Source organism: Genypterus blacodes, unplaced genomic scaffold (assembly GCF_046128005.1).
Source record: "Genypterus blacodes isolate CSIRO-AG114 ecotype Tasmania unplaced genomic scaffold, CSIRO-AGI_Gbla_v1 ptg000105l_1, whole genome shotgun sequence".
Taxonomy (NCBI): Eukaryota; Metazoa; Chordata; class Actinopteri; order Ophidiiformes; family Ophidiidae; genus Genypterus; species Genypterus blacodes.
In genome coordinates this window covers 883,140-906,521 of record NW_027466909.1, presented here as the reverse complement: position 1 = coordinate 906,521, position 23,382 = coordinate 883,140, and the positions used below count along the sequence as shown (strand labels likewise).

Sequence of the window (23,382 nt, the reverse complement as noted above, 5' to 3'; positions counted from 1 at the left end):
ATCCCGCCTCTTTCTCCAAACAAAGCCATCCGATTGGTTCCGGGTCTCGTACCGTCAAGGTGCAGCATTAGCATGTAAAAGTAAAACAATAACCGAGCGGTGACATGTCGGAATGAAACAGCGTCTGACGTGTGTGAAATAAAGCCAATGGAGAGATAGAAAACAACTCTGACGTCTTTCACAGCGAGGGGAATGCGTGTAAGTTGTATGCGGTTTCTTTTTCTCTGGAGACAGGAGCTATTAGCTTAATCAGAGCGATAACCACTGTGCTATCTCTTAGCTACGGTGCTAGCCACCTTCGGGCTAACGCATTGATTTCAATCCAGATGTGCTGAAGCTGTTGTGTGTGTCGGTTTGTGTGTCCGTATGTGTCCGTGTCCGCAAGCAGGCAGCCATTAGTCGCATGTTTCTGATCGTTTAATCGGCCTGTTGACTTAAAACTCAAGCAGTGTTTAAAGTATGGTGCGCTGGTTATTGTTAGACTCTGAGCTCATGTTGGCGGCGTCGACCGGTTCGTGTCAAGAACTCGGAACAGATCGGAGCGGCTTGACTCGGAGACGAACGCGTTCCGCCAAGGAAGCCTTACAACGGAGACTTGTTTGGCGGTTCTGCACCGTACACGGTTTCGTATTCACTTGCGTATTCAGACTCTTTAATGTTGCACAAGGAGAGGCAAATTCGGCAGCCACTTCCCGTGTGAACACAACTTCACATGTCAAATACAGACACGAGCAAGAATGACGAAGACAAATAAGCCTGTTTTCCGCGTCATCGGAAATGTGTCTTACGTGCCCCTCTTACATATCACACACACACACACACACACACACACACACACACACACACACACACACACACACACACAGTCACAATAGTATTACAGCGGGGTCAGCTCAGGGCAGCCATGATATGGCGCCCCCTGGAGCAATTATGGGGGTTCGGTGCCTTGCTCAAGGGCTCCTCGGCAGTGCCCTGGAGGCAAACAGGCAACTCTCCAGCTGCCAGTCCACTTTCCTGGTCCATACTGGGACTCAAACCGGCAACCCTCTGGACTGAGCTGCTGCTGTACCTTATTCTAATATCGCGCTGTCATGGTGATGTGTAACCTTGGTGATCAGAGACCTGACAGTGGCTCCTCCTCCCAGAATTGTTCTAACTGTAGATGTGTAACATTGTAACGTTTCTGTTTTCCATTCTGACGCAGCTTTTGTTTATTCGTCCCCTCTGACCTGAAAGATGGCTGAAGTCATGGATTCTCAAACAAGGTATCTGAGAAAAGTAGTGTATGGGGGCATATTTAATTCGTATTCACTCAGGCAGAGCGTTAGAGCTACAGGATGAAGTCAGGAATGAGTGTGAAGTTCCACAACCCAACACTTCAGCCTGCTGACAAAGCTGCTGCTTGTTTTGTTTGTTTTTGTTTTACAGCGTGACGTCTGAAATGGAGACCGAGTGTGTAAAGGATGATGTTGCAGACGGACAGGAGGAGGAGCTCGTTCATGACGGTGTGAAGGAGTGTGACGCAGCAGAGGAGGGCGTCCAAGACGACCCGGCGCCTCAGAGCTCCCTGAACTGTGCGTCTGCAGGCGGGCGAGACGAATCTGAGCTCAAGACGCAAACGCAATGTTCTAACGGACAGAAAACCAAGAGGCCCAGCTCGCCCGGTCCCCACCCTGTTAAGACCACCTGTGTCTCCACGCCGTCACCCGACCCTAAGCTCATCCTGTGTCTCAGTAAGAGTCCCGGGAAGGGTGTGAGCTCGCCCGGTGACGTGGAGATGGTGAGTCCCGACAGCCCCGTCAGCAAACCGCCAGTCCTCACCGACAACTCAGCCTGTGCTCCGGCAGAGGACTCTGGCGTTGCGGAGGCTCAGGTCGCCGACTCGCAAACGCTCGCCAAAGACTCTAATTCGGGAAGTTCGTCCAAAGACGGAGCGCATCCAGTTGCCGTGGGAACAGAGGATGCCGAGTTGGCGGAGTGCAGTGGATCATCAGATATGAGTCAGGACTTCAGTGGAAGCCAGACGCCTCCAACCTTTGGAAGGTTTGAACCCCAAACACACACACTTCTGCTTACTGTATCTTTAGATAAGAGTGATTTAGCTAAGAGATACTGATTCTATTCATCATCGGTTCACTGACCTGCTGTGATGTTCTGTGCAGCGTTTCATACTCGTCGCTCAACATGGACAAACGTTGGTTGGGGACGCCGATCGACGAGCTGAACAGAATGCCCCAGTGTGCCCCGCCCCTCTCTCACCTGAAGGTCGTGCACAACCACACCATCATCATCAGGGTGAGTTTGTTTGCTTTGTGTGCTTCATTTTGTCAAGGCTGAACAAAGTGCATGCAGAAGTGACGCGAAGAAAAAGGGGAAGAGAGAGAGCGAGCGAGAGAGAGAGAGAGAGAATGTGTCTGCTGGTGTGTGTAGATACAGACAGAAGGCAACCAGGACAGAATGGAACCATCCTCCATCCCCTCAGAGCTTCCCTAAAGCTCATATCAGACATTTCCCTCTTAATTCTAATCCCACAGGAACTCTGTCAGTGCTGCCGTGGAAACAATGAAGGATACTGTTTCTGCCAGAAGTCCAAATGAATTGGGATTAAATTTAAACTACTTACGTCCAGTGTTTCCCAATCTGTGTTCCTTTTACCCTCTTGGGGTGCTTGAGCGGCTTATTGGGCGTGTATGGAAAGAGGATACAGGATTTACAAAGGAGAAGAACCTGGGATTGATGGAAGCAATCCAGCAATCGCAGCAATACATCAGTGTATCAACCTAAATGCTGCTGTCCTCCAGTCTCTGCCAGCTGTCACTGATTTCAGCCAAAATCTTTCTGAATTCAAGTCGTGTCAAGAAAACTTCTGGAGGTCGTTCTATCATTGAGGATCTCAGTCTTTAGTCTTTATCTCTGCAGCCATTGTTGTGAAATATTGAAGAGAAAGCAGCTGAAGCACTCAAGGAAGTTCCATTATGCTGAATTGATGTTGTGTCTCCTAATGATGTCGGACAGAGTGGAGAGGATGAAGTAAGCAGCTCGGGTTGCTGTGCAGTCAAACAACAGACAGTCAGCGAAGAGAACCTCTCTCTCTCTCTGCTCCCGGCCCTCCTGTCAGATTTAGCAATTCCTTCTTCTCCATCGTGACTGTTGTATAAGCAGTAACATGTGGAGGTGTTTGTATCCTTACCTGCCTGTCCCCCTGGTGCAGACAGATCTCCTCAGCGAAGGAGACGTCCCTGTCCCATACCCCACCAAGTTCAAGGATGCCTGGGACGACATGTCTGTGAAGATGCCCTGCTCTGAGAAGAACCTGTTTCCTCTGGAGACCGAGGTAAAACACATTCTCAGGTTCAAACCAAAACAGGAGAGCGAGGAACGTTGTCTTTGTTTGAAACGTCTCCTTTGTTTGTTTGTGCAGGATGGAGGGATCCAGAGTCGGTGGGAGTTGATCCAGACGGCCCTGCAGGGAGAGTTCAAGAGCTCTCTGGATGTGAGGGTGAGACAGAGCCCACACACTCTGCGTCTATCAGTCACATACACACTCAGTAGCAGTGCAATGTTTGGTATCCTCCCTAGACTGTACACATTAACATAAAGAACACTAAAAGTACCAGGATTTACAAAATAAGAGTCCAGTTGTTTACATTATGTTCAGTGTTAAGGTGCAGTCACAGATGAATGTTTTTTTTATAGATGAGTTATTCCACCAACAACCACAGGATGGCAGCGTTCACAACACTCCAGAGTTTATAGATGACAGTTTCTCTGAATGAGACCTGTGTTCCTCCTCCTGTCTGTCCCCCTTATGTCTCCACACCAGGACGCCATATTGAGATACAACATAGCCCACACAAAGAGATGGGACTTCACCGCCCTCAACCTGCTGTGCACAGAGGTGAGACACACGCTCCATAAAGCAAGCAAGACGTTACAATGGGTTAAGATTTGAAACCGAAGCCTGCTCACACTGTGGTTGAGCAATTACACATTAGTAGGCTTTTATTGTTGCATTCTAGAAATTCAGATTCATAAAAGTTTCTTTATCTCAGAGAGCCACATTTTAAAGGCTGCAAAGTAAAGTAAAGTAAAACACCAGGGCCAGATGGAGCATTAAAGGAATACAAACGGACAAACATCGATAACAGAACAAGTCACTTAGTAAGAAAAAGACGAACAATAAACAAGTGTAGTAATAAAGCAGTAAGAGTGATTGAGATCTGAGTAATGGGGGGAAAAGAGGGAAATGATCTTAAATTCAAACCTAATTCGGCAAATGTTAATGCCAAAGCACAGTTGGCAAGGTATTTAGAAAGTTATTTGTGATGTGAGTGTTGTTACTAACGACTCCAGTGAGAAGTAGAAGCCATCTTCACCTAATTTGCCGTCATATCTGCACTTTTCAAGCGAGTTGACATGGAAGTAAACGTCTGCTGCTTCTGTGACAGCCGGTCCCCCGCGGGCCCGTAAGGTTTGTTTACCGCGCCAGGATTGATTTCGTCTGTGGACGTTTACCTTAATGAGGAGTGAAGCTAAATGCTAAACGGGCGGGCGTGATAGGAGGGCGAGCCTGTTCTTCCCTCTGCGCTCTCACAGGAGCAGGATTAGGATGGAGGAGAGCCGAGCATGGCGGCAGCAGCTGTTAGAGGAGAAGCCAGGAGAGTGCAGCTCATTTCCTCTCTGTCTCCGTCCTCTTGAACTCCTAACTTTGCTTATTGAAAGTAAAGTTCTGTCATTGTTGGTTCCTGGAGAGGTCTCATGAAGAACAGAGTGGTGTTTTTGTAATGGAGCTCTTACAGATCAGTGCAGGTCTTTGTTATTGATCAGGATCCCATCAGATTGAATTTTCAGGCCTGATCTTCATCCCTTCCAGTGAACCTTCCTTTCCTTAAGCTCCCTCCTTTTCTGTCATCTCGAAAATAATTTCTCGTGAGTCGGCGAGTTCGGCGGGTCGATACGGGCCTCTGGGTTTTTACGACTTAATCCAATTTAATTAAAAGGAGCCATTAAATCTAAAAGGATGCTAAGTAAGCCCAGAAAGCAAGTACTGCCGCCCTTCCAGCAGAGTGTAGCAGCACTCTGTTGGCTCAACCACTCCCCACTGGCCCCTCGTGGCTTTCAGAGCAGCGTCTCCACCTCCTCTCTGCCAGGGAGAGGAAGGACAAGTCAAGGTGTGTGTGTGTGTGTGTGTGTGTGTGTGTGTGTGTGTGTGTGTGTGTGTGTGTGTGTGTGTGTGTGTGTGTGTGTGTGTGTGTGTGTGTGTGTGTGTGTGTGTGTGTGTGTGTGTGTGTGTGTAAAACAGGCTGCTTCTGTGAGTGCGACCATTTCCCATTTCAATACTGCTCTACTCCTCAGCTAAGAATAACTCAGAGTGATTGTCCAGAGGCCCGTTCCCCCTGCAGGCCAGTGACTGACACTGCACTACAGGTGGAATAGAGACACGCAAATCAGTGCTTGTCAGTAAATTGTCTCGTGTGTGTCCCTCCTGCCAGAGTAAACTGTCACCGTGTCACTTCCTGATGAATGTCTCAAACCTGAGCGGTGAGCTGGTGTGAATCCAGCTCCTGTGTGAGTGCGACACATTCAGCTGCTCGCTCTCCTTCCTGTCCCTTCACAGCAGCATGGAGCTCTAAAGCTAATAAATAAACAAATGATGTCACCATGTAACAAGGTGATGCCATGGACTAAACACATTTAGGAATAATATGAACCTTATTCCTCACTGTTACTACTAGCTGTTACTAACTTATTAATCATCTAGTTTGTCTTTGGCTCTTGTCCACCGACCAATGAGGAAGGACCAGGTCCACTGGGTGTCAGGCTGGAAATCACGTCCATAGAATTGAGCCCGAATTGAAAAATGATGTGTTGATCCTCTTAACTTCTGCTGTTAAATCAAGAGTCAGCTCAGCTTTCTGAAAATGAAAATAACTTGTAGAGCACAGAATGGATGTTCAGAGTGTGATCCATCATTAGCCTGCACAGCAGTAAATCTGCCCTGTCCCTCTGGAACTGGGCACCCTAGTTGATCTATATGATGTATGGATGTCAAAGGTAGTGTGTGTGTGTTTGTGTGTTTTGTGTGTGTGTCTAACCTGTGTGTAACCCTTGCGGCTGCCTGATCCCGCCCGCACTCGGCAGCCCGCAGGCTCATCTTTTCTATCTCATCCTGCCCACATCACCCACTGCCATCTATTAGTCCCACAGGAGCTGCATGATGTCTGCCTGCTCATTACTGGTGACAGCGTTTAGCCCCTAGCCTCTGCCCTGCTGGAGGAAAGACCCAGGGCAAATTACAAGCTTAGACTTCCTGGACCAAATCTCTCTCTCTCTCTCTCTCTCTCTCTCTCCCTCTCTCTCTCTCTCTTTCTCTCTCTCTCTCTCTCTCTCTCCCTCTTTCTCTCTTTCTCTCTCTCCCCCTCTCTCTTTCTCTCTCCCTTCTCCTCTCTCTTTCCCCCCTCTCTTTTTCTCTCTCTCCTGCCCCTCTCCTTCTCTCTCCCTCTTCCTCTCTCACCCCCCCTCTCTCTCCCCCTCTCTTTCTCTCTCTCCCCCTTCTCCTCTCCCCCTCTCTCTCTCTCTCTTTCCCCCCTCTCTTTTTCTCTCTCTCTTTCTCTCTCTCTCTCTCTCTCTCCCTCTTTCTCTCTTTCTCTCTCTCCCCCTCTCTCTTTCTCTCCCTTCTCCTCTCTCTTTCCCCTCTCTCTTTTTCTCTCTCTCCTGCCCCTCTCCTTCTCTCTCCCTCTTCCTCTCTCACCCCCCCTCTCTCCCCCCCTCTCTCCCTCTCTCTCGCTCCCCCCACTCCCTCTCCCCATCTTTCTCTCTTCCCCCCCCTCTCCCTCTCTCTCCCTCTCCGCAATTGGTCATTTGCATCTTTTCCAGAAGGTCCATTTAATCAGGGCCCAGCTTCTCCCCCCCCTTCCCTCCTCTCCCCTCTTACCTTGATAGAATAAGGCGAGTGATTGATGACGGTGACATTCGGAGCCAATACACTCATAAGTGATTGCGCTGTAAATCTGGGGCCTATGATGGAATAACTGTGTGTTTATTTTAGGGGGGAATTGCAGATGGATGCTGAGGTAAGCTATAGGTGGTGAAGTATGGATGCTCCGGCGGTGGCAGGCCCGGCCGCAGATTGATAGTTTGTTCTGAAACAACTTCTGTGTGTGTGTGTGTGTGTGTGTGTGTAGCTCTGGCGCAGGTTTATTTTATTTTTTTTTATTCTTTCCCTGCCGTAGTGAAGCACGATGTTGGGATTATTGATATCTAAGGAGTGGGAGTTCATCCCGTGAACGCTAATAAACCTCTGTTGCCTCTCGAAGCCGGCTCAACCTTCTTCTTCCTTTTATTATTGGTTGCTGGGAGTATTAGGTTTGCTGTCAAATAACCCTTTATTCCCCCAGTTACGCTTTCCATCGCACACTTTGATGTTGACTCTCACCTGTTTCACTGCAGTTTCCTCTCTCCATCTCACAGAAAGGTTATTAAACCGTAGAGGAGACACGGAAACGCCACCGCTCGCATTTCACTTTAGTTCCACTTATAAAAGGATCAGTGTTTTGAAATGCACACACATGCTGTCAAATATTCTGAATTGTTATAAGTGAACAAACTCCAGTTGGTGAGATGCGACGAGAATAAGGAAAAGGAAGGTTTATAATAGAGAACACTCAGATGTATAGCAGTGAAGAGCGAGCAGTAAATATATTACACAAATCTATGATATATATAACTATAATGTGGCCCTTTAAAAGCATTTAAAGAGGCGAAATCCTAACATGTAGTCTTCTATCACTATTCTATATCATGCAGCTATATGGCCCCTCTGTAACTTCAATATGGAGAGAGAGGCGAGGAAGAGGAGGGTTTAAAACTTTTCGGACGGCCCGGAATGTAAAAGATGTGTTTTTTAATTGATCCCACTGAATGTTATATAAATATTTAACAAAACATTTAAATTCTGCTGTGATTTATATCTTTGTGAGACCAAACCACTTCCTGTGAGGAACACACCCGGCTGTTAATCCTCTCAGAAAGATCTTAACTCCTCCTGTATCTGTGTCTCTGCTCCATGTTCTTCTCCTCCCCAGTGTCTTGAAAGCTGTGAGCTCCGGCTCCTGTTTGAGGATATCCTGCCGGCCATGGTGGACTTGGCGCTCAGCGCTCCTCGCCTCTGCACCACGGTGAGTGCTCGCCTATATCTGCCTTTAGGAAGACCTGATGAGGAACAGCCGGCAGGGTTTAAAGGATTGAAGTAATTGGCAGTTTTAAGAGAGAAGGATGCTGCACACACACACACACACACACACACACACACACACACACACACACACACACACACACACACACACACACACACACACACACACACACACACACACACTCAGGATCAGGTGGTCTGAGCCGGGAGCTTCTCAGTTCATACCAAGATATACTTGATTAGAAACACGGAGTGAGAGCAGAGAGGTCTAGTGAGACGGGACGGCTCCTCACATGGAGAGTTCAGTGTTTCTCCTTAGATGCTAAACATTTTTCCATGTTACTGTGAACAATAACCAGTTGTGTGTTTTGGTGGAGCCGCTCGGCTCAGGGAAGAGGAGTCCTCCCTCTGGTCCCTGGAGACAGAACCCCCAGATAGAACTCAAAGCCCCTCAGGATGAACTAATGGAGGCTCTCTCTGGTCCGGGTCTCCTCTCACGTACAGTGACTTGATACTGAGGCGTTCTGTTCCCTCCCCGCTCTTTCCCAGTGTGAAGCGTGCAGGCTAATGTTTATGTGTGTGTTATTACAGCTAGTATTGATTGGCTAACTAGGCAGCCTTGGGAGGCTCTTTAGCCCTAATCAGTGGAGATGGATGGAGCCTGTGGGTCTGACTGAGCCGGCCCGTGGGAGAGCAAGAAGACCAAGACCTTAATTACTATCACCCATTTACCTAATGGAACTCTCCTTGTCTCCTCTGCTTGCTCGATTGCTAAACTAATTATCTTCCCCCCGTTAGCCCTCAGACCAGCATCGCCTGGTGTGTTTCTCCTGTCGCCCTCCTCATGCGTCTCCTTGCCCTGTTCTGATTCCTCCCTTTGACCTCACACCTCTACTGTTTGTTTGTTTGTGGTGACGTTGGCCTCTCCTCTTCTCTCTGCTCCTCAGCCCATTCCCCTGCTGAAGTCAAGGATAAACCACTCGCTCACTCTGTCTCAGGAGCAGATAGCCTGTCTGCTGGCCAACGCCTTCTTCTGCACATTCCCCCGACGCAACTCCCGCAAGTCAGAGTACTGCAACTACCCTGAGATCAACTTCTACAGGTAAAGAGCAAAGGCGTGCGATCCTTTGCTTTAAAACAGAGGGACAGGGAAATGATCAGTCGCTCTGTTAGCAGGACCCGGGCAGCAGTTAGTATTTCATTTACAGAAATGAGATTTTCCACGCAGTCATTTTTGCCGAGTCCTTTAAGCAGGAGACTGAGTCGGCCTCAGCAGACTGAGGTATTGATTGTGCGTTTAGCCTGCATGCGTCCAAAAGAAGAATGAGAGGAGTTTATTGTGCTGTCAGGGCCTGACTGGACTAACGAGTCATCAGGCTCCTCTCTGACCTTCCACTCCTGGAAACCTCAGCAGCCAAATAAAGCCCAGGCACAGATTCTCTCTGTGTTCTGAGGGAAACACATGAAATGACTTTATACATCATTGTTTAAGTACCAACATGTAAAGACTGAGCGGCCCCATTTCAGTGATGCAAAGGAAGGCAGACATGTTTCCATAAGGGGGCAGTACTGCCTTGGAAAACCTTAAACCATCCATTCTACACGGCAAGCTGTCAGTCAAAGCTGATGCCCAGTGGTTGTATCAGGTGTGTAACAAAGCCACAATGTGCACTCTGTACTTTAGACTTTAGGATGTTGTTTTAGTCTCTGTGGGCTGATTCTGCTCGTCTTTGTGGTCCAGTTTGTCCGTAGCGTTTAAGTGTTTTTCAAAGCAGCAAATGTTAAACTTTATCTGGATGGCAGTTGAATGTAGTGGAGTTCAGTGAGTTATCGCTCGCCGTCTGCAGCATCATCTTCTGTCATCGCACTCGTCTGTGTTTGGTAATGAAGTGGCACTTGTTAATTTCGTCCACAATCGGTTTATTCATTATTCCTGCTGGAGACATTTAGTCAGATGTGTTGTTTTTTTGCCAAATCTACTTTGCTGCAGTTTCACTTCTACCCAGTGTGACTCGGGCGCCGTGCTCCTCATTAGTGATGTTAGTCTTACTCAGCGCTCTGTATCCTGATGCTGCTCGGCTCTATGGAAAGATGAAGTGTAGGTTTAGTGTGTGTTGTGTTATTGTGATTTTCCCTGCACTCTTCATTGGGGCCCAACTGTTCCTGTAGCTCTTGGTCTAATGAGCCATCTGCTCTCTCTCCCCCAAACAGCCTCACTGTATTTGATCTTTAATCACACTCTCCATCAGTCATCTCAATGGAATCACATCTCCCTCCCGTCAAATGTCAGTGGTAGGGTGCGCTGTAATAACGTCAGCATCGATCCCACTTGCAGGATTGCCTATTTCAGACTCGTGCCAGCACTCGGTTGCAGACATTTGGACCTGGCTTCACTATCAGCATCCCTTCCCCCCGCCCCTTCCCCCCCTGCAGCAGGAAAGAGCAAGACAAAAAATGTCACGGTGTCTCTGAGACGATAAGACAAGACGAGCGAAGCTAAAACGGGCCCTGGATCGTTACTGGCCCTCGCTCCTAATTGAGGGAGTGTCCGTCACTTTGCTTATCGGCAACAGTAGCGCTCCGTCTTGGACAAGCAGAGAAGCAAGCAATCTGCTGATTGCTGTTTTGGCAGAACTGTCAAGGTTTGTCCTCTGCTAAGTGATGGATGGACGGGGGGGATGAGGAGGAGGAGGAGGGGAGGAGGAGGCTCGTCTCTCCGGCTCGCGTTTTACTGGGAGGAGAAAATGACACGGTAAATCCTGCTAAATGATTTGGATTCCTTATTGAAAGGAGATCGTGGGGTTGCGGTGTGAGCAAGTTGACCATCGGATGGCCCCGCCTCATTTGCAAGAAATAATTGGTAATGCTAAAAGTGTCAGAAGCCTGTCAGAAAGCCTCTAGTTTAGTACTTAAGAAGCAACTTATGAGGGGAGAATCCTTGGAAATAAGTATTGCATTTAGTTTTGAATGTATCCTTTTTAATTAGTGTCCTTTCTGCCTTCACCAAGCAATTATTTGGGTCTAAAACTGAAAAGTTTGCCCTCATCCACGAGCTTTTCACTAAAAAACACAGACAGCTCGTCTCCCAGGGTTCGTTATGCTAAAGTCTCCTTCCTGGCTCAAGGATGGAGGGAGGGGGTGCAGGCCAGGGATGGAGCACTAAGAATGGAAGTTCTAGACGAGTGGGAGGGGGAGGGGAGGGGGGGGCGTTCAGACTGTAGGAGCGGCCTTACTTTAGCCTTTTTGTTGCTTTTCTAACATCGTTTTTCAGGTTATGTTTCCTCTCAGTTCTGCTCTCCTGTTTCTGGGTAGAAAGCGACGGAGAGAAAGACGAGCGCTGACCTGTGATTAGTCATCAGCACAGGTCACTTTTAATGGAGGCAGAGTACTCGCCCCCGCTCTCTCTCCCCCTCTCTCTCTCTCTCTCTCTTTTGTCCGGTGACTCTGAGGAGTCGCAGCCCGGCCCGAGGCGCGGCCCCGTGTGTAAAGGACGCAGGATAATGGGAGCGACATCGTGCCACTTTGAAAGCCGGGCCTCACTGGTGACACGCCATAGCATGGCTGTGCAGCGAGCTGGAGATAACGACTCCCACTGACGCTTTAATGCTTCTCATCCTCTACCAAATGTAGCGGCACAACATTTTATATCCGATCAGAATGCTGTCAGTTACATTTATCAAAGGCTTTAGATACCTAGAGTTCTTTTTAACCCCTTCATCAGCTTATTTATTACAAAACCGTCTTTGCTTTCTCTTTCAGGTTATTCGAGAGTGCCTCATCAAGGAAAATCGAGAAATTGAAAACCCTGTTGTGTTATTTTCGCAGAGTGACACAGACCAGTAAGCACCAACATTTAACACTGTATGTCCCAGAATGCATGTATGTGCTCTATACGTTTCATTTCTTAACATCTTTGTTTGTTTTCCCAGAGCCCAAAGGTCTCGTTACTTTCACAAGACAGGTCCTGAACAGCCCTCCTAACTGGGAAAGGTAATGATGCTGTGCGTTCGTGTATGATTGACTGAAGGACATCCTGATCTATGTTTACTTTACGTGGGTGATTGTTCCGTCCTGTGCTGCCGTGACAAAGCGTTCAACATTTTTCCCGGTGATGGAATAACTGAAGGTGTGGTTTGTTTTGTGTTCCTTCAGTTGCCAGACTCAGCTGACTCGCCTTCACATCACCTGTGAGGGGACGATTGAGGATGATGGATACGGGATGCTGCAGGTAGGATGGAGTTCAGTGCTGTTGTGAATGATGGACGCTTCTTCTTTGCTGCAGGAGGATGTAACTGTAACTGTAATAAAGTAACTGCATCCCTCAGTCTATGGAAAAATAACTTCCCAACAAACCCACTGCTCAGATCTTTGGCCTGAATCCTTCACTTTGACCCATTTTGCAGTCCCACATACTGCCTGCTAGTTCACTCCTGCCCGCTGCAGCTTTGTGCTCATGCCTGCACGTTCTTTAGCTTCATATCTGTTTACAGCGACTCCTCCCTGCTCCTCATTCCCCTCAGTGTTCGGTGGCTGACAGCTGACGTATACACACGAGCGGCTCAGAGAGGCAGGAGCAGAGGAGAGGACCCTGGGGTGGGGGCTGAGGGAGGAGGAGGGGGAGGGTGGAGCCATCTGAGTGGGCCAGTCTCTGGTGGGCCAGGAGTCCTGCGAGGGGATTGATGGCTACCTCAGCACGCCGGGGCGCTGGTTTTGATAGGGTGGAGTGGACTGTCACTCTGTCAGGGAGGTGAGATGAAAGGGTGAGGGGGGTGAGGTCAGGGGTGAACGAGTGAGGGAGGTGAGGAGTTTGAATGATTGGTGGGAAACCGTACACACACACACTCTGTCACACAGACTGACGTGGCTGTGGGCCAGCGAGCACAGGCCTCACCTCTGACAGACGGCTTAAATAGCAGCGCTGGGATTGAACCGACTCTGCGACTCTGCTGCTTTATTCATGCTCCCTACAAAAACAACAAGCAGAGAGCCGGCAGAGCCTCGGGAGCTCCAGCATCAAATCCTAGCATTCCCAGCATTCAAACAAAACCTGAGGCATTTGACGTCCTTAACAGATCTCCAAATACGTTGAGTCAGGAAAACGGAATGTGGGGATTTCCTGTCTCCCTGTGGACTCGAGTGGATCCCTCACATGGGATGCCAGTGACATCGCCTGACCCCAACCCCCCCTCCTAGATGTGTGTCAGTATTTGAAAGCATCTGTCGTGGTTTAGTTTTGACAGATTTCATTTGCTTTATGCCACAATCTCCTGATTTGATTATGGCGAGCAGGAAGCAGCGCTGTGATCCTGAGACATTTATCTGCCTTACAGAGCCACAGTGGGTGACACACACACACACTCACACTCACAGTCATTAGTTCAGATGATGGGAGGGGACGATTGGTCCTACCATCTCAATCAAAGGGCCAATATGTCATCTTTCCTGTCCGCTCAGGTTTCTTGTGTTATGGACGAAAACTTGAAGTTTATGATGTCATTCTGTTTACAAACCCCCTCAAAGAATCCTTAATCTTTAAGGTGGACTTTGCAAACAAGATGGTGGGTGGAGGAGTGACGGGCCACGGGCTGGTCCAGGAGGAGATCAGGTTCCTCATCAACACCGAGCTCATCGTCTCACGCCTCTTCACCGAAGCTTTGGAATACAACGAGTGCCTCATCATCACAGGTTGGTACACACACACACACACCGTGTGGACCTGTTTGACTGACCCTCCCTCCCTCTCTCCCTCCCTCCCTCCCTCCCTCCCTCTCACTTTGTATCTGGTGTGCGTTGTGTTGCTCTGGACAACAAACGGCAACATGTGATGAAATTTAAACTATAGCGATACCTTCATTTCAATTGGTCAGTTAGGTCATAGTTGCAGTTTGTTCTTCTTCTCTTTGCGTTCCCCTCCTGTTCCTCTCTTCAGTTAATGGCTGAATATGAAGATGAAAGCTTCTTAGTTGTGGCAAATGATGAAACGTCCTGAAATCATGAATGAAACTCATTTCTAACCTTCCTCGGTTGAACGTTGGCCCTGGTTGTGTGTGGTGACGGCAGCAGAAGCGTCACCTCGCCGCTCGGTAAGTCGTGTGTTCTAACTTAGCAGAGGCACGTGGCACGGGGAAACTCAAACGGAGCCGCCTGCCACGCCCACATGTCTGCGCTTGATTGATTTCCGTCGCCTCGCTTCGCCTTCGTCGACGAATACGCGCAATCAAATGATGTAGAGACTTGAGGGTCGGTGTGGTCTGATGTGCGTCTTCTTCTTCTTCTATCTTTTATTTTGGCTGTCGCTGCTCTGCTCCTTTACAAAAACGCAAAGTGACGACTGTTTTCGTGTGGCGCCGTCTCGTCTCTTCCAAGTCACCTTCAGTGGTCACCGCCCCCCTCCCCCCTCCCTGCTTCCCATCATTCCACCCTCCTCCCTCTGTCCCTCCTCCTCCTCCCCCTGTCCACTTAACTTTATTACATTTGGACAGAGAGGAATTTATAACCCAACTAAGGTCATCGGTTCACTAATGGAATGGACCAGTTACGCCATAGATTCATTAAACCTCGCGGCGTATTCCTCGCACGCGTTCCCCGTTTCCTCTTTAAGACGATTCCCTTTTTCCATATCTGTCTCCCCCCCTTCATACTTTAAACTCATATTTAATGGTGTGTCCTTCCACTCAGAGGTGTCCTGGAGTTTACGCATGCAACGGGAATCTGCCCCGCCCTGCGTCACGCCGCCGCCTCTTCTTCAGGCTCAGATCTGAATGTAGATGTCCAGGATGTAATCTACTGATTGGCAGCCTTTGTGCGCCTGGATGCCGTCACCGGGGGACAAATGGGATCAAGGTGAAGGAGGAGGAGGAGGAGGACGGCCGCGTCGATGGAGGGGGCGATACGAGCCGGGGCCTGCGTTTCGGACGATAGGAGTCGCTGGCGTCGTACGGAGCAACGTAGCGGGCGGAGCGGGGATGCGGTCTTTGCTCGCTCGGCCCCCGTCTCTCTCTCTCTCTCTCTCTCTCTCTCTCTCTCACTCACTCGGCTCTGAGACGGCCCCATTAGCTTGAGTCATACTTTGGCACGAAAAGTCGCAAACTAATCATCATCTACGGCGAACTGTTGCTTTTTCGCTGCGTCATTACAAAATTATCTTGAAATTGAAAAAGTGAAGCCAGTTAGTAGAAAGCTTCAAGCGGTGGTTTCATCCTAGCTTCCCCTCATATGAAGCCGTATGTCAGCTGTTGTAAACGTACATGAGTCGCACTTTGTTATTAATCCCCATTGAAACTCAGCCCACACACACACACACACACACACACACACACACACACACACGACATGATGCATTAGCAGCGGAGACATAAATAGGCATCATCTTCCCCAATGAGCTCATCTGTATTTGTCCTGATGAAGTCTTTGAAGCCCTAAACCTGCAGCTGAGACTGTGCGGCGGTGAAAGGAGGCCAAAGCTTCTGTGTTTCTCTTGTGTCTCCAGAATCCTGTTTGATGCTTTGTAAGCTTTTAGTGAAGGCAGCACAGTGGGCTTCTGCCATTCTAACCATTTCTTTCCATTACGCCTAAAAGCTTTTCATTTCAAACCTCCAAATTGGATTACTTATTTAATCAATGGCCTTTATTTATGACAATCCAATACACGCTGATACCGCACACTCGCCCGGGGAGGATAAAAAGAACCAAATTTGATTTAAGAAATAAGCCGCTACACCAGGTTTGTCCCCACTGTGTGCTCCGACTGCTGAACACTGAGTGAAGCCCCGTTTCTCCCTGTGGCCCTGCAGGCACTGAGCAGTACAGCAAATACTCAGGCTACGCCGAGAGTTACAAGTGGAAGGAGAGCCACAAGGATGAGACCCCCAGGTAGGACTTTACTTTACTATACTTGGTCTTTACGGTAACAGTGATGCGTTCAGGTTCCTGCTGTGGGGATTGAAACACCGGGTAACAAAGCAGGACAGAGGAAAGAGTCCGTGTCTGTGTCTGTGTCCGTCTCAATCCTCTCCCTGTGTTTCCTGTGTGCTTGTCCAGGGACGACTGGCAGAGGAGATGTACGGAGATCGTGGCCGTGGACGCTCTCAAGTACAGGCACTTCCTGGAGCAGTTCCACCCGGAGAAGATGACCAGAGAACTCAACAAGGTGAGCCAGACGACCCAGACCTGCCAGCTTCCCCTCCAGAGAACGTTCCAAATTAGTCTTTTTTGGGGGACTTGACATGACGGCAGCTGTCAGTTCCAGTCCACTGGATTGTCACAACTGCCCGGGTATTAGTATTCCAGCTGTCAATCTGACGGCTCAACAATGCAAATGGCCTCAACGAAGTCACCGTAATTGTCTGGTATATCAGTTTGTCACACAGATTTCAGGGGAAATGTACAAAAAGTACAGCATCAACATGAGAACCACCGGGTAAAAGTGTAAACAAACACACCAACTCGGACCCTCTAAGGTTCATTTTGGGCCTCAACCAGATTACACAGATGGGGATTTCCTCTCCACTCCACACACACACACACACACACACACACTCGCCTGCTTTACTCACATGGAGGAGCTGCAACGAGATAAATGAACCTGATAAATGTCACCACATCTCTCCAAAATGCTCCTACTTACACAAAACCATGTCAGCGACCTCCTAAGGGCAGAAATGAACTGAACAACCAGCCGTCTAAACATCAAAGCTGCGTAGTAAAAGCAGGTAGTTCAGGACGCTTTGTTATTTTCCTTTAGAGGGTCGTAGTCGTGACCTTTGACATATGTGTGAGGTAGCACCTTCAAAGATCTTAATTAAAGACTCGGTGATCTGTAACACCAGCGTGTTTAGCTCAGGGCTACTAACGGCTGATCTGACTGTTAAACACACACTCACACACACACACACACACACACACACTCAGAGAACCCACAGCTGGAGCCTTTCCACTGTTCCTGCCTGTGTTATTAAAGGAGAGTGAAAGTAATAAACTCTTTTCTGTGCGTTGCTTTCAGGCGTACTGTGGATTCTTCCGACCCAACCCCAACAGACAGCACTTATCTGCTGTCGCCACCGGCAACTGGGGCTGCGGGGCTTTCGGCGGAGACACGCGGCTCAAAGGTAACGGGCCGCCTTCATCTGAACACACACATGTACGCAGTGTCAACATCAGACCTCCAGACCTCATGAGTGACGTGTGTCCCAGGCCTCTGGACGGGAGGTGATTCACCTCTGGGCTTTGGCTTCACACCGCTCTGTATGTGCTCTATGTGCTCTACTGTGTGTGCTGTGTGTGCTGTGTGTGCTGTGTGCGCTGTCCTCCCGGTGACACACACCGGTCCCCTCTGGTCAATTAGCAGCTCTCCCAGGGTGTCACTCAGCCGTCCCTCCCTCTCCGTATTGATCAGCTGACACACATTTATGTTATCCATTAAAAGGGCGATTGATTACCGGGTTGAGACTCCATAAATCCAGGCTGACGCAGGTTTCTGCTGGATTACACAGCATCACTCTGCATAGACGGAGGCCTTTTACCGTCGACAGGCCGCAAATCTTCCATCAAACGTAGCAGAGTGGCGTCGGCTGAGTTGTGCTTAATGTTTGAACGCATTCTCAAGGCTGTGAATTAATTTCCGGGATACGTAGGCCAACAATTATCATAATGATAGTGAGATAAAAGGATCCTCAGCTGTGTTGCACTCAGATTCAGCCAATCCCATTCATGTCCCTGGTGTTTATAAGATGATTGTTTGAGCTCGGAGTTTCTGCATTTTTACTCTTTAATTGAGGGCTGAAAGTGTTAATTTCCTCTGTGCAATGCTATGAATAGAGCCACTGGACTCATTGACAAAGTCCCTGAGGATGGTATTAGCTTCCGGGGATCCCCCGCCCCATTTGTACTGGAATTAGCATAGCTGGTATTTTTAGAAAGCCATAAGTGTGTTTACCATCAGGCCCAGTGTTTGACTTCAGATGGGGCTGTTGCATAAGAAGGAGCCGCTCTGTTGCTGTAAAGACTGATGTTTGTGTCATGTGTTCATTAATCTGGAGTCAATCTCCATTCTGTTAAATATTTAAAGGTGTTAACATCTCATTTGCATAGGGCAGAAAGATTGAGGGGATTATTTACCTTCCTGATATAAATGCCTCCTGTCACTTCTGTTCTTTTCTGAGCAGACTTTGCTTTATCGCTCAATTCTTTCCTTTCCTTTGCTTATTTTCACTCATTAGTCACACATTTATGTCTAAAACTTAACAGTTGAGGTGTGAAAAATGATTTCCTCTCCTGTTCTCTCTGTTTCAGCTCTGATCCAGCTGATGGCGGCGGCCGAGGCAGGCAGAGACGTGGCCTACTTCACCTTCGGAGACGCTCAGCTCATGAGGGACGTTTACCAATTGCACACGTTCCTCTCCAGCAGACAAGTGACCGTGGGTAAGACTGGCACACAGACAAGTCCAACCAGAGTGACCAGAGCGTTATCGGCTGCTCACACACAGGAGAGAGAGTCGCTCTGTATGTTTACTCTTAATGCTGTCCATGTAAACGTCTCTCACACTGACTCCCAGTATAGATTGAGTGCTTGTGAACGTAACGACTGTAGGAATCCGAGTCTCCACAGCCGATTACATAAGGAACAATGTTGATTTCAGGCAGCGTGGCAGTCAAACAGAAGGATGGCGCTCTGGAACGTTCCTCAGCGCAGGTCGTCCTTGCCGCTGCGCCCACAGGGGACAGTGTGCATAAATAACTGTCCGTGTCCATCTGTGTGTTAAGTTATTCCACCGTACAGGGCCATCGCTCTTCTTGGGCCCGGCCGCTCAGGCTCGGCTCAGAGTGGATTACTGCCTGAGCTGTCCCCAGCCCCTCCCCTCCCCTCCCCCGCCTTTCATTTTTCTTGGGCCTGACATTTATTGAAGCCTTTCAGAGAAATTCCCCTCCAGCCATCCATTTCCTAAAGTGGAGCGAGAGAGAAAAGGCTCACGACTCGCCCCCTGCCGTGTGTGTGTGTGTGTGTGTGTGTGTGTGTGTGTGTGTGTGTGTGTGTGTGTGTGTGTGTGTGTGTGTGTGTGTGTGTGTGTGTGTGTGTGCGTGTGCGCTTTATAGTTCAGACCAAACACACTTTCATTTTTCCTGTTTTTCCCCGTTTGCACACTCTCTTATTTTTTTCTTTTGCTCTCAACCCTTACCTCGTCTGTTTGTCTATTTTTCTCAAATTGTGTTTGATCTCCCTTCCCGCCCCGTCTCCTCCCTCTCTCCCTCCCTCTCTCCCTCCCTCTCTCCCTCCCTCTCTCCCTCACAGGGCGCCTGTACAGCCTCTTGAACCTGTACTCCAGCATGGTGTGCAAAAACTGCCGCACCAGTCGCCCGGACGTCAGCCTCTACAGTTTCATCTACGAGCACGTCTCCTCCCTGTCGCCCGCCAACGCCTCGGACGCCGCCAAGGACCCCGGCATGTCCCCGCCGACGGCCGACTCCCATTAAACCGAGGAGAGCTGCGACTTTGTCACGCCTCCCCACCCCCCCTCCTCCCCCTCTCTCTTTAAGGACTCCAGGTTCAAAACCATAAATTAGCTCCGGAGCCTCGTGCTCACAATCAGCCCTCCTCCCTTTAAGTTTGCGACGCCAGCGCAAACTACCAAAACACGACTTTGCCTTTGTTGCTGGCGGCGCTGCAGGGGCCTTGTAAGTGAATCGCCAGATGAGGTGAAATGTGTCAGAGACTTATAGCAATAGTAAATCCTGGTTGCTGTTAGACCTTCCTTTAGCCTAATTTGGATGTGTAAAATTTAATTTTTACGTACCGTCGTTTGATAAAAATCCAATTATTGCCAAATACTCATCAGACGCATGGTTGTGAGGAAACCCGACATTGTTCACCGTCACGATACCCCAGGCCATCATACTTCTTATCCTCCCTGGGCATTCTGTCTCTTGTTGTGTTTGCTACTTCACTGTATTCACCACGCGCAGGCATTAAGGTCCCTGAACGCACCACTAAGGCGATGTCATACTGTAGTCTATGCATGGGTAACGTTTATTTCTCAGATATTCTACAAATATATGCTGCTCTTTTCTATCACCCAGGCCATCTTAAAGTGTCAACGCTCATCGTAATTATGACTTCAGTTTTAACGAGCGGAGGTTTGATTCAAAAGTACGAGAGTCGTTTCAGATCCGAGAGTTTACGGACGACTCTGTAATCATCTTTAAACGAACGCGGCACGTAAAGGAACCGTGAGCGGAGAATGAAAGAATTGCACGCAAATTATTTTTGTTAATGTTTTTACTAGCGTTTGCTTTGATGATGTGGTCGTGTTTGTTTTTGTATTATTTACTATATTTCTGATTGACAATATGGGGGGTAATATTTAATGATGTTGATAAAATAGTTTAAAGATCTTAAATGTATGGAATGGTATTGTACTATTGGATTTATGTTATAGGATTTTAGATTATACTCTTTCTATTATTTGGTAATTAAAGTATATCCTGTTCACAATGCTTTCCTTTGCTTTATTGCAAAGTTACCAAAGTGGTTTTGGTCGCACATTTCTCTGACACACTCGTTTGTTTACCTTAAGTATACCTGAGTGTTTCCAGTGGCCATGTCGCTGTTCACCCTGTGTTTTCTTTACATTGAGTTAATTGAATTATTCATAGCTCATCAGCTTTTATTGCGGCCTCTTTTCGGCCTCATTAGAGTGAATTCCTTCCTGCTCCGTGTTATTGTGTGATTGTACCATCAATTTGTCAGTCAAATGCATAAAATTGTACATTATACATACATTATCTAATCATTTGAAATGTGTTTGATTTTCCTGATAGCCTGTGTATGTCGAGCTCTCAGACCGATGTAATTCTGTACCCCGAACATGCTTTATTAGATCAATAAGGCTTCCTGAATAACCTTGTGACGTGGACTTCCTTTAACGGTGTGTGTAGGCTCGGCTCGGGTAAGTGGATTACACATTATCTGCTTCTCTCGCTCTTTGTACTGAAGCCTGGCGTTGCATAAATAAGCCGTGGTCTCGGGTACAAAGTCAATTTATCTTGGCAGAGTGAGCTCCTGCTGCTGCTGCTGCTGCCTGGGCCGGGCCGGGTCTGGACCTGGACCTGGACGCTGCAGATGCCTCCTGGGGTAAATCAAATGTTTATTTTGGGAATGAAGTTTAAACCCCCCAGCAAACACTGTCCACCTTATTGACCTTATTTATTTTAACCACTTAGGCCCTGACAGAAAGGTTCTACATTTACACTGATTGGATACGTCTTGTTCTCTGGAGCTGATTCTGACAGTAAGCATCACATATAATACATCTTTTTATTTAGAAAACCAGCGGTAAAACATCTGGAACATTTTAAGTGATGATTGTTCCATTAGACCTTGATTTTTTCCGGGCAAAACCTGGGACTGATTAAGTTTTAATATCATAATTTCACAGCTAAAAAAAGCAAACAGGGAAGGACTGATGGTGAAGACAGTAACCATCCCCCCTTCCTACAAAATGCTGATTAAATTGTTTTAATGCATATACAGACTTTCAGAATACACGTATAACGTTTCAACGAAGGAACACGTAACGCTACATCCGCTACGACAATAGGCACGCCTTCAAATAACCGTCGTCTCAAAAACACAAGCTGCATCAGGAACCGATCATCTGTCAGTGCAAAGTCCCGCCACGCCGCCGACCTCCTGCCCGTGTCCTCTTTCTGCTCAGTGGATGTGTGACAGTAACTTATGCATTAACCAAAGCCACATTGAAGTATTCGATTACTTGGAACAGTAGAACTGCCTCTGATATACAGTATTTCCAAAACACCTGGTACATCAGCAGAGACCGGGGAGGAGGTGGGATCGTTCCCATTTGTTTCATATCTCCATATAGACAAGCATTCTTTTGTAATATTGAACAGTGTTGCCTGTGCTTGTCCCCTATAGTGATGTGATTATTATAAACGCTGTGTAATTTACCACAAAGCCCATCATGTTACCCAGTGGCACAGGTCTTTCCATCAATGAACACTATTAATAAAATGCCAGAAAGAAACCGGCCTTCGCTTCGTCTCTGTCAGGCGGCGACGTCGCGACAAAACAAAATGGCATTTCAGTTCATAATTGCCTGACCTCGCCGTCTCCAGGTCAACAGAGAGCAGCGACACACACACACACACACACACAAACACGATGCAAATAATGAAAAGGGAATCATTAGTTTCCAGGGAAGACCGAGCATTTAGTCGGAGAAAACCTTTGTAGAATGTAGGAATGAAGAGTATAATGTTGAAACTAGACGTGGCGAGAAAGTGAGATGTTGTCTTGTGTTCCTATTACTGTTTTGAATCCCATACGGTATTTACTCCTCTTCTGCTCGCTTGCCATTTGTGCTCGCTCCATTTTCCCCCTTCTCAGTGCATGGCGTGTTTGTTTTGATTGATAACGCTGCTTCCTTCCGTGCCAGCAAGTATGAATGATGAAAATCTGGATAAGGAAGAGGGCGGGGATGGAGGGATGGAGCGAGGGATTGAGGGAGGGAGGGAGGGAAGGAGGAAGGGAGGTCCAATTATCTTATTGTTTAACCCACTCATGATAGAAGCCCATTAATCTGAAACCACTTGCTCTAATGACTCATGCTCAGCCTTTATAAAAGTTTAATTGGCTTATATAATTAACACTGCAGGGAAAGACATATGTATGATTTAACTGGGACTGAAAAATGATGCCTTGCTTGATGAGGAGAGTGGGCGGGGGAGGAGTGTGTGTGTGTGGAGGGGGGGGCTCATAGAACTGACAGGAGTAAAGAGACTAATCTGATGTGACAGAATTGATCACTGTCATCATTTAGTTAAACACAGGCTGTAATTTTCCACATTAACTTTTATACTTATCGATTTTAATTGTACTTAAAAGTTCACTCGAAGGAAATGATGTTTGGAGATTCGGAAGAGGCATTTCAAAGAGAGATTCCCCCTCCACTGGGTGTGCAATAGGAATGTCCAGTGCAAAGGTACAACAAAGTAGTAAACACAAACACTCATGCATCATAAGTTTTTATCAGTAGCCTTTTTTCGCATGGTTGCTATGATATAGCTTTGTTTTTGTGGATAGTTTAATATAAACTGTATTTTGTTTTATCCTCATTTAGTTTGTTGGTCTAAGCATGATTTGTTTTGATTTATCTCCACTTTTAGATGAAGTT

At 47.8% G+C, this 23,382-nt stretch overlaps 1 protein-coding gene across 2 annotated transcripts; it reads left to right on the top strand.

Moving 5' to 3' along the window:
- The first annotated feature begins 23 nt into the window (after positions 1–23).
- On the top strand, positions 24–20,683 carry parga (poly (ADP-ribose) glycohydrolase a). 2 transcript variants are annotated; one of them, XM_076160352.1, is made up of 18 exons: positions 24–198; positions 1,205–1,265; positions 1,429–2,043; positions 2,163–2,295; positions 3,212–3,334; positions 3,422–3,499; positions 3,824–3,898; positions 8,085–8,177; positions 9,142–9,296; positions 11,954–12,033; positions 12,124–12,184; positions 12,347–12,422; positions 13,732–13,879; positions 15,988–16,066; positions 16,235–16,343; positions 17,196–17,301; positions 18,485–18,613; positions 19,482–20,683. In XM_076160352.1, the coding sequence occupies exons 2-18, from the start codon at positions 1,237–1,239 to the stop codon at positions 19,661–19,663; spliced, it is 2,271 nt and encodes a 756-aa protein (XP_076016467.1). In that variant the 5' UTR covers positions 24–198; positions 1,205–1,236; the 3' UTR covers positions 19,664–20,683. The 2 variants fall into 2 exon arrangements, with proteins under 2 accessions (XP_076016467.1, XP_076016468.1); XM_076160353.1 differs by having other exon boundaries at positions 1,202–1,265.
- Positions 20,684–23,382: the final 2,699 nt, after the last annotated feature.

What these genes read in the sequence shown, in the direction of transcription:
- parga (XM_076160352.1), top strand. Translation starts at nt 1,237, where the DNA reads ATGGCTGAAGTCATGGATTCTCAAACAAG. An exon ending in TGTTTCCTCTGGAGACCGAG is followed by an intron (nt 3,335 to 3,421) that starts GTAAAACACATT and finishes TTGTTTGTGCAG; the next exon opens with GATGGAGGGATCCAGAGTCG. An exon ending in CCTGAGATCAACTTCTACAG is followed by an intron (nt 9,297 to 11,953) that starts GTAAAGAGCAAA and finishes TTTCTCTTTCAG; the next exon opens with GTTATTCGAGAGTGCCTCAT.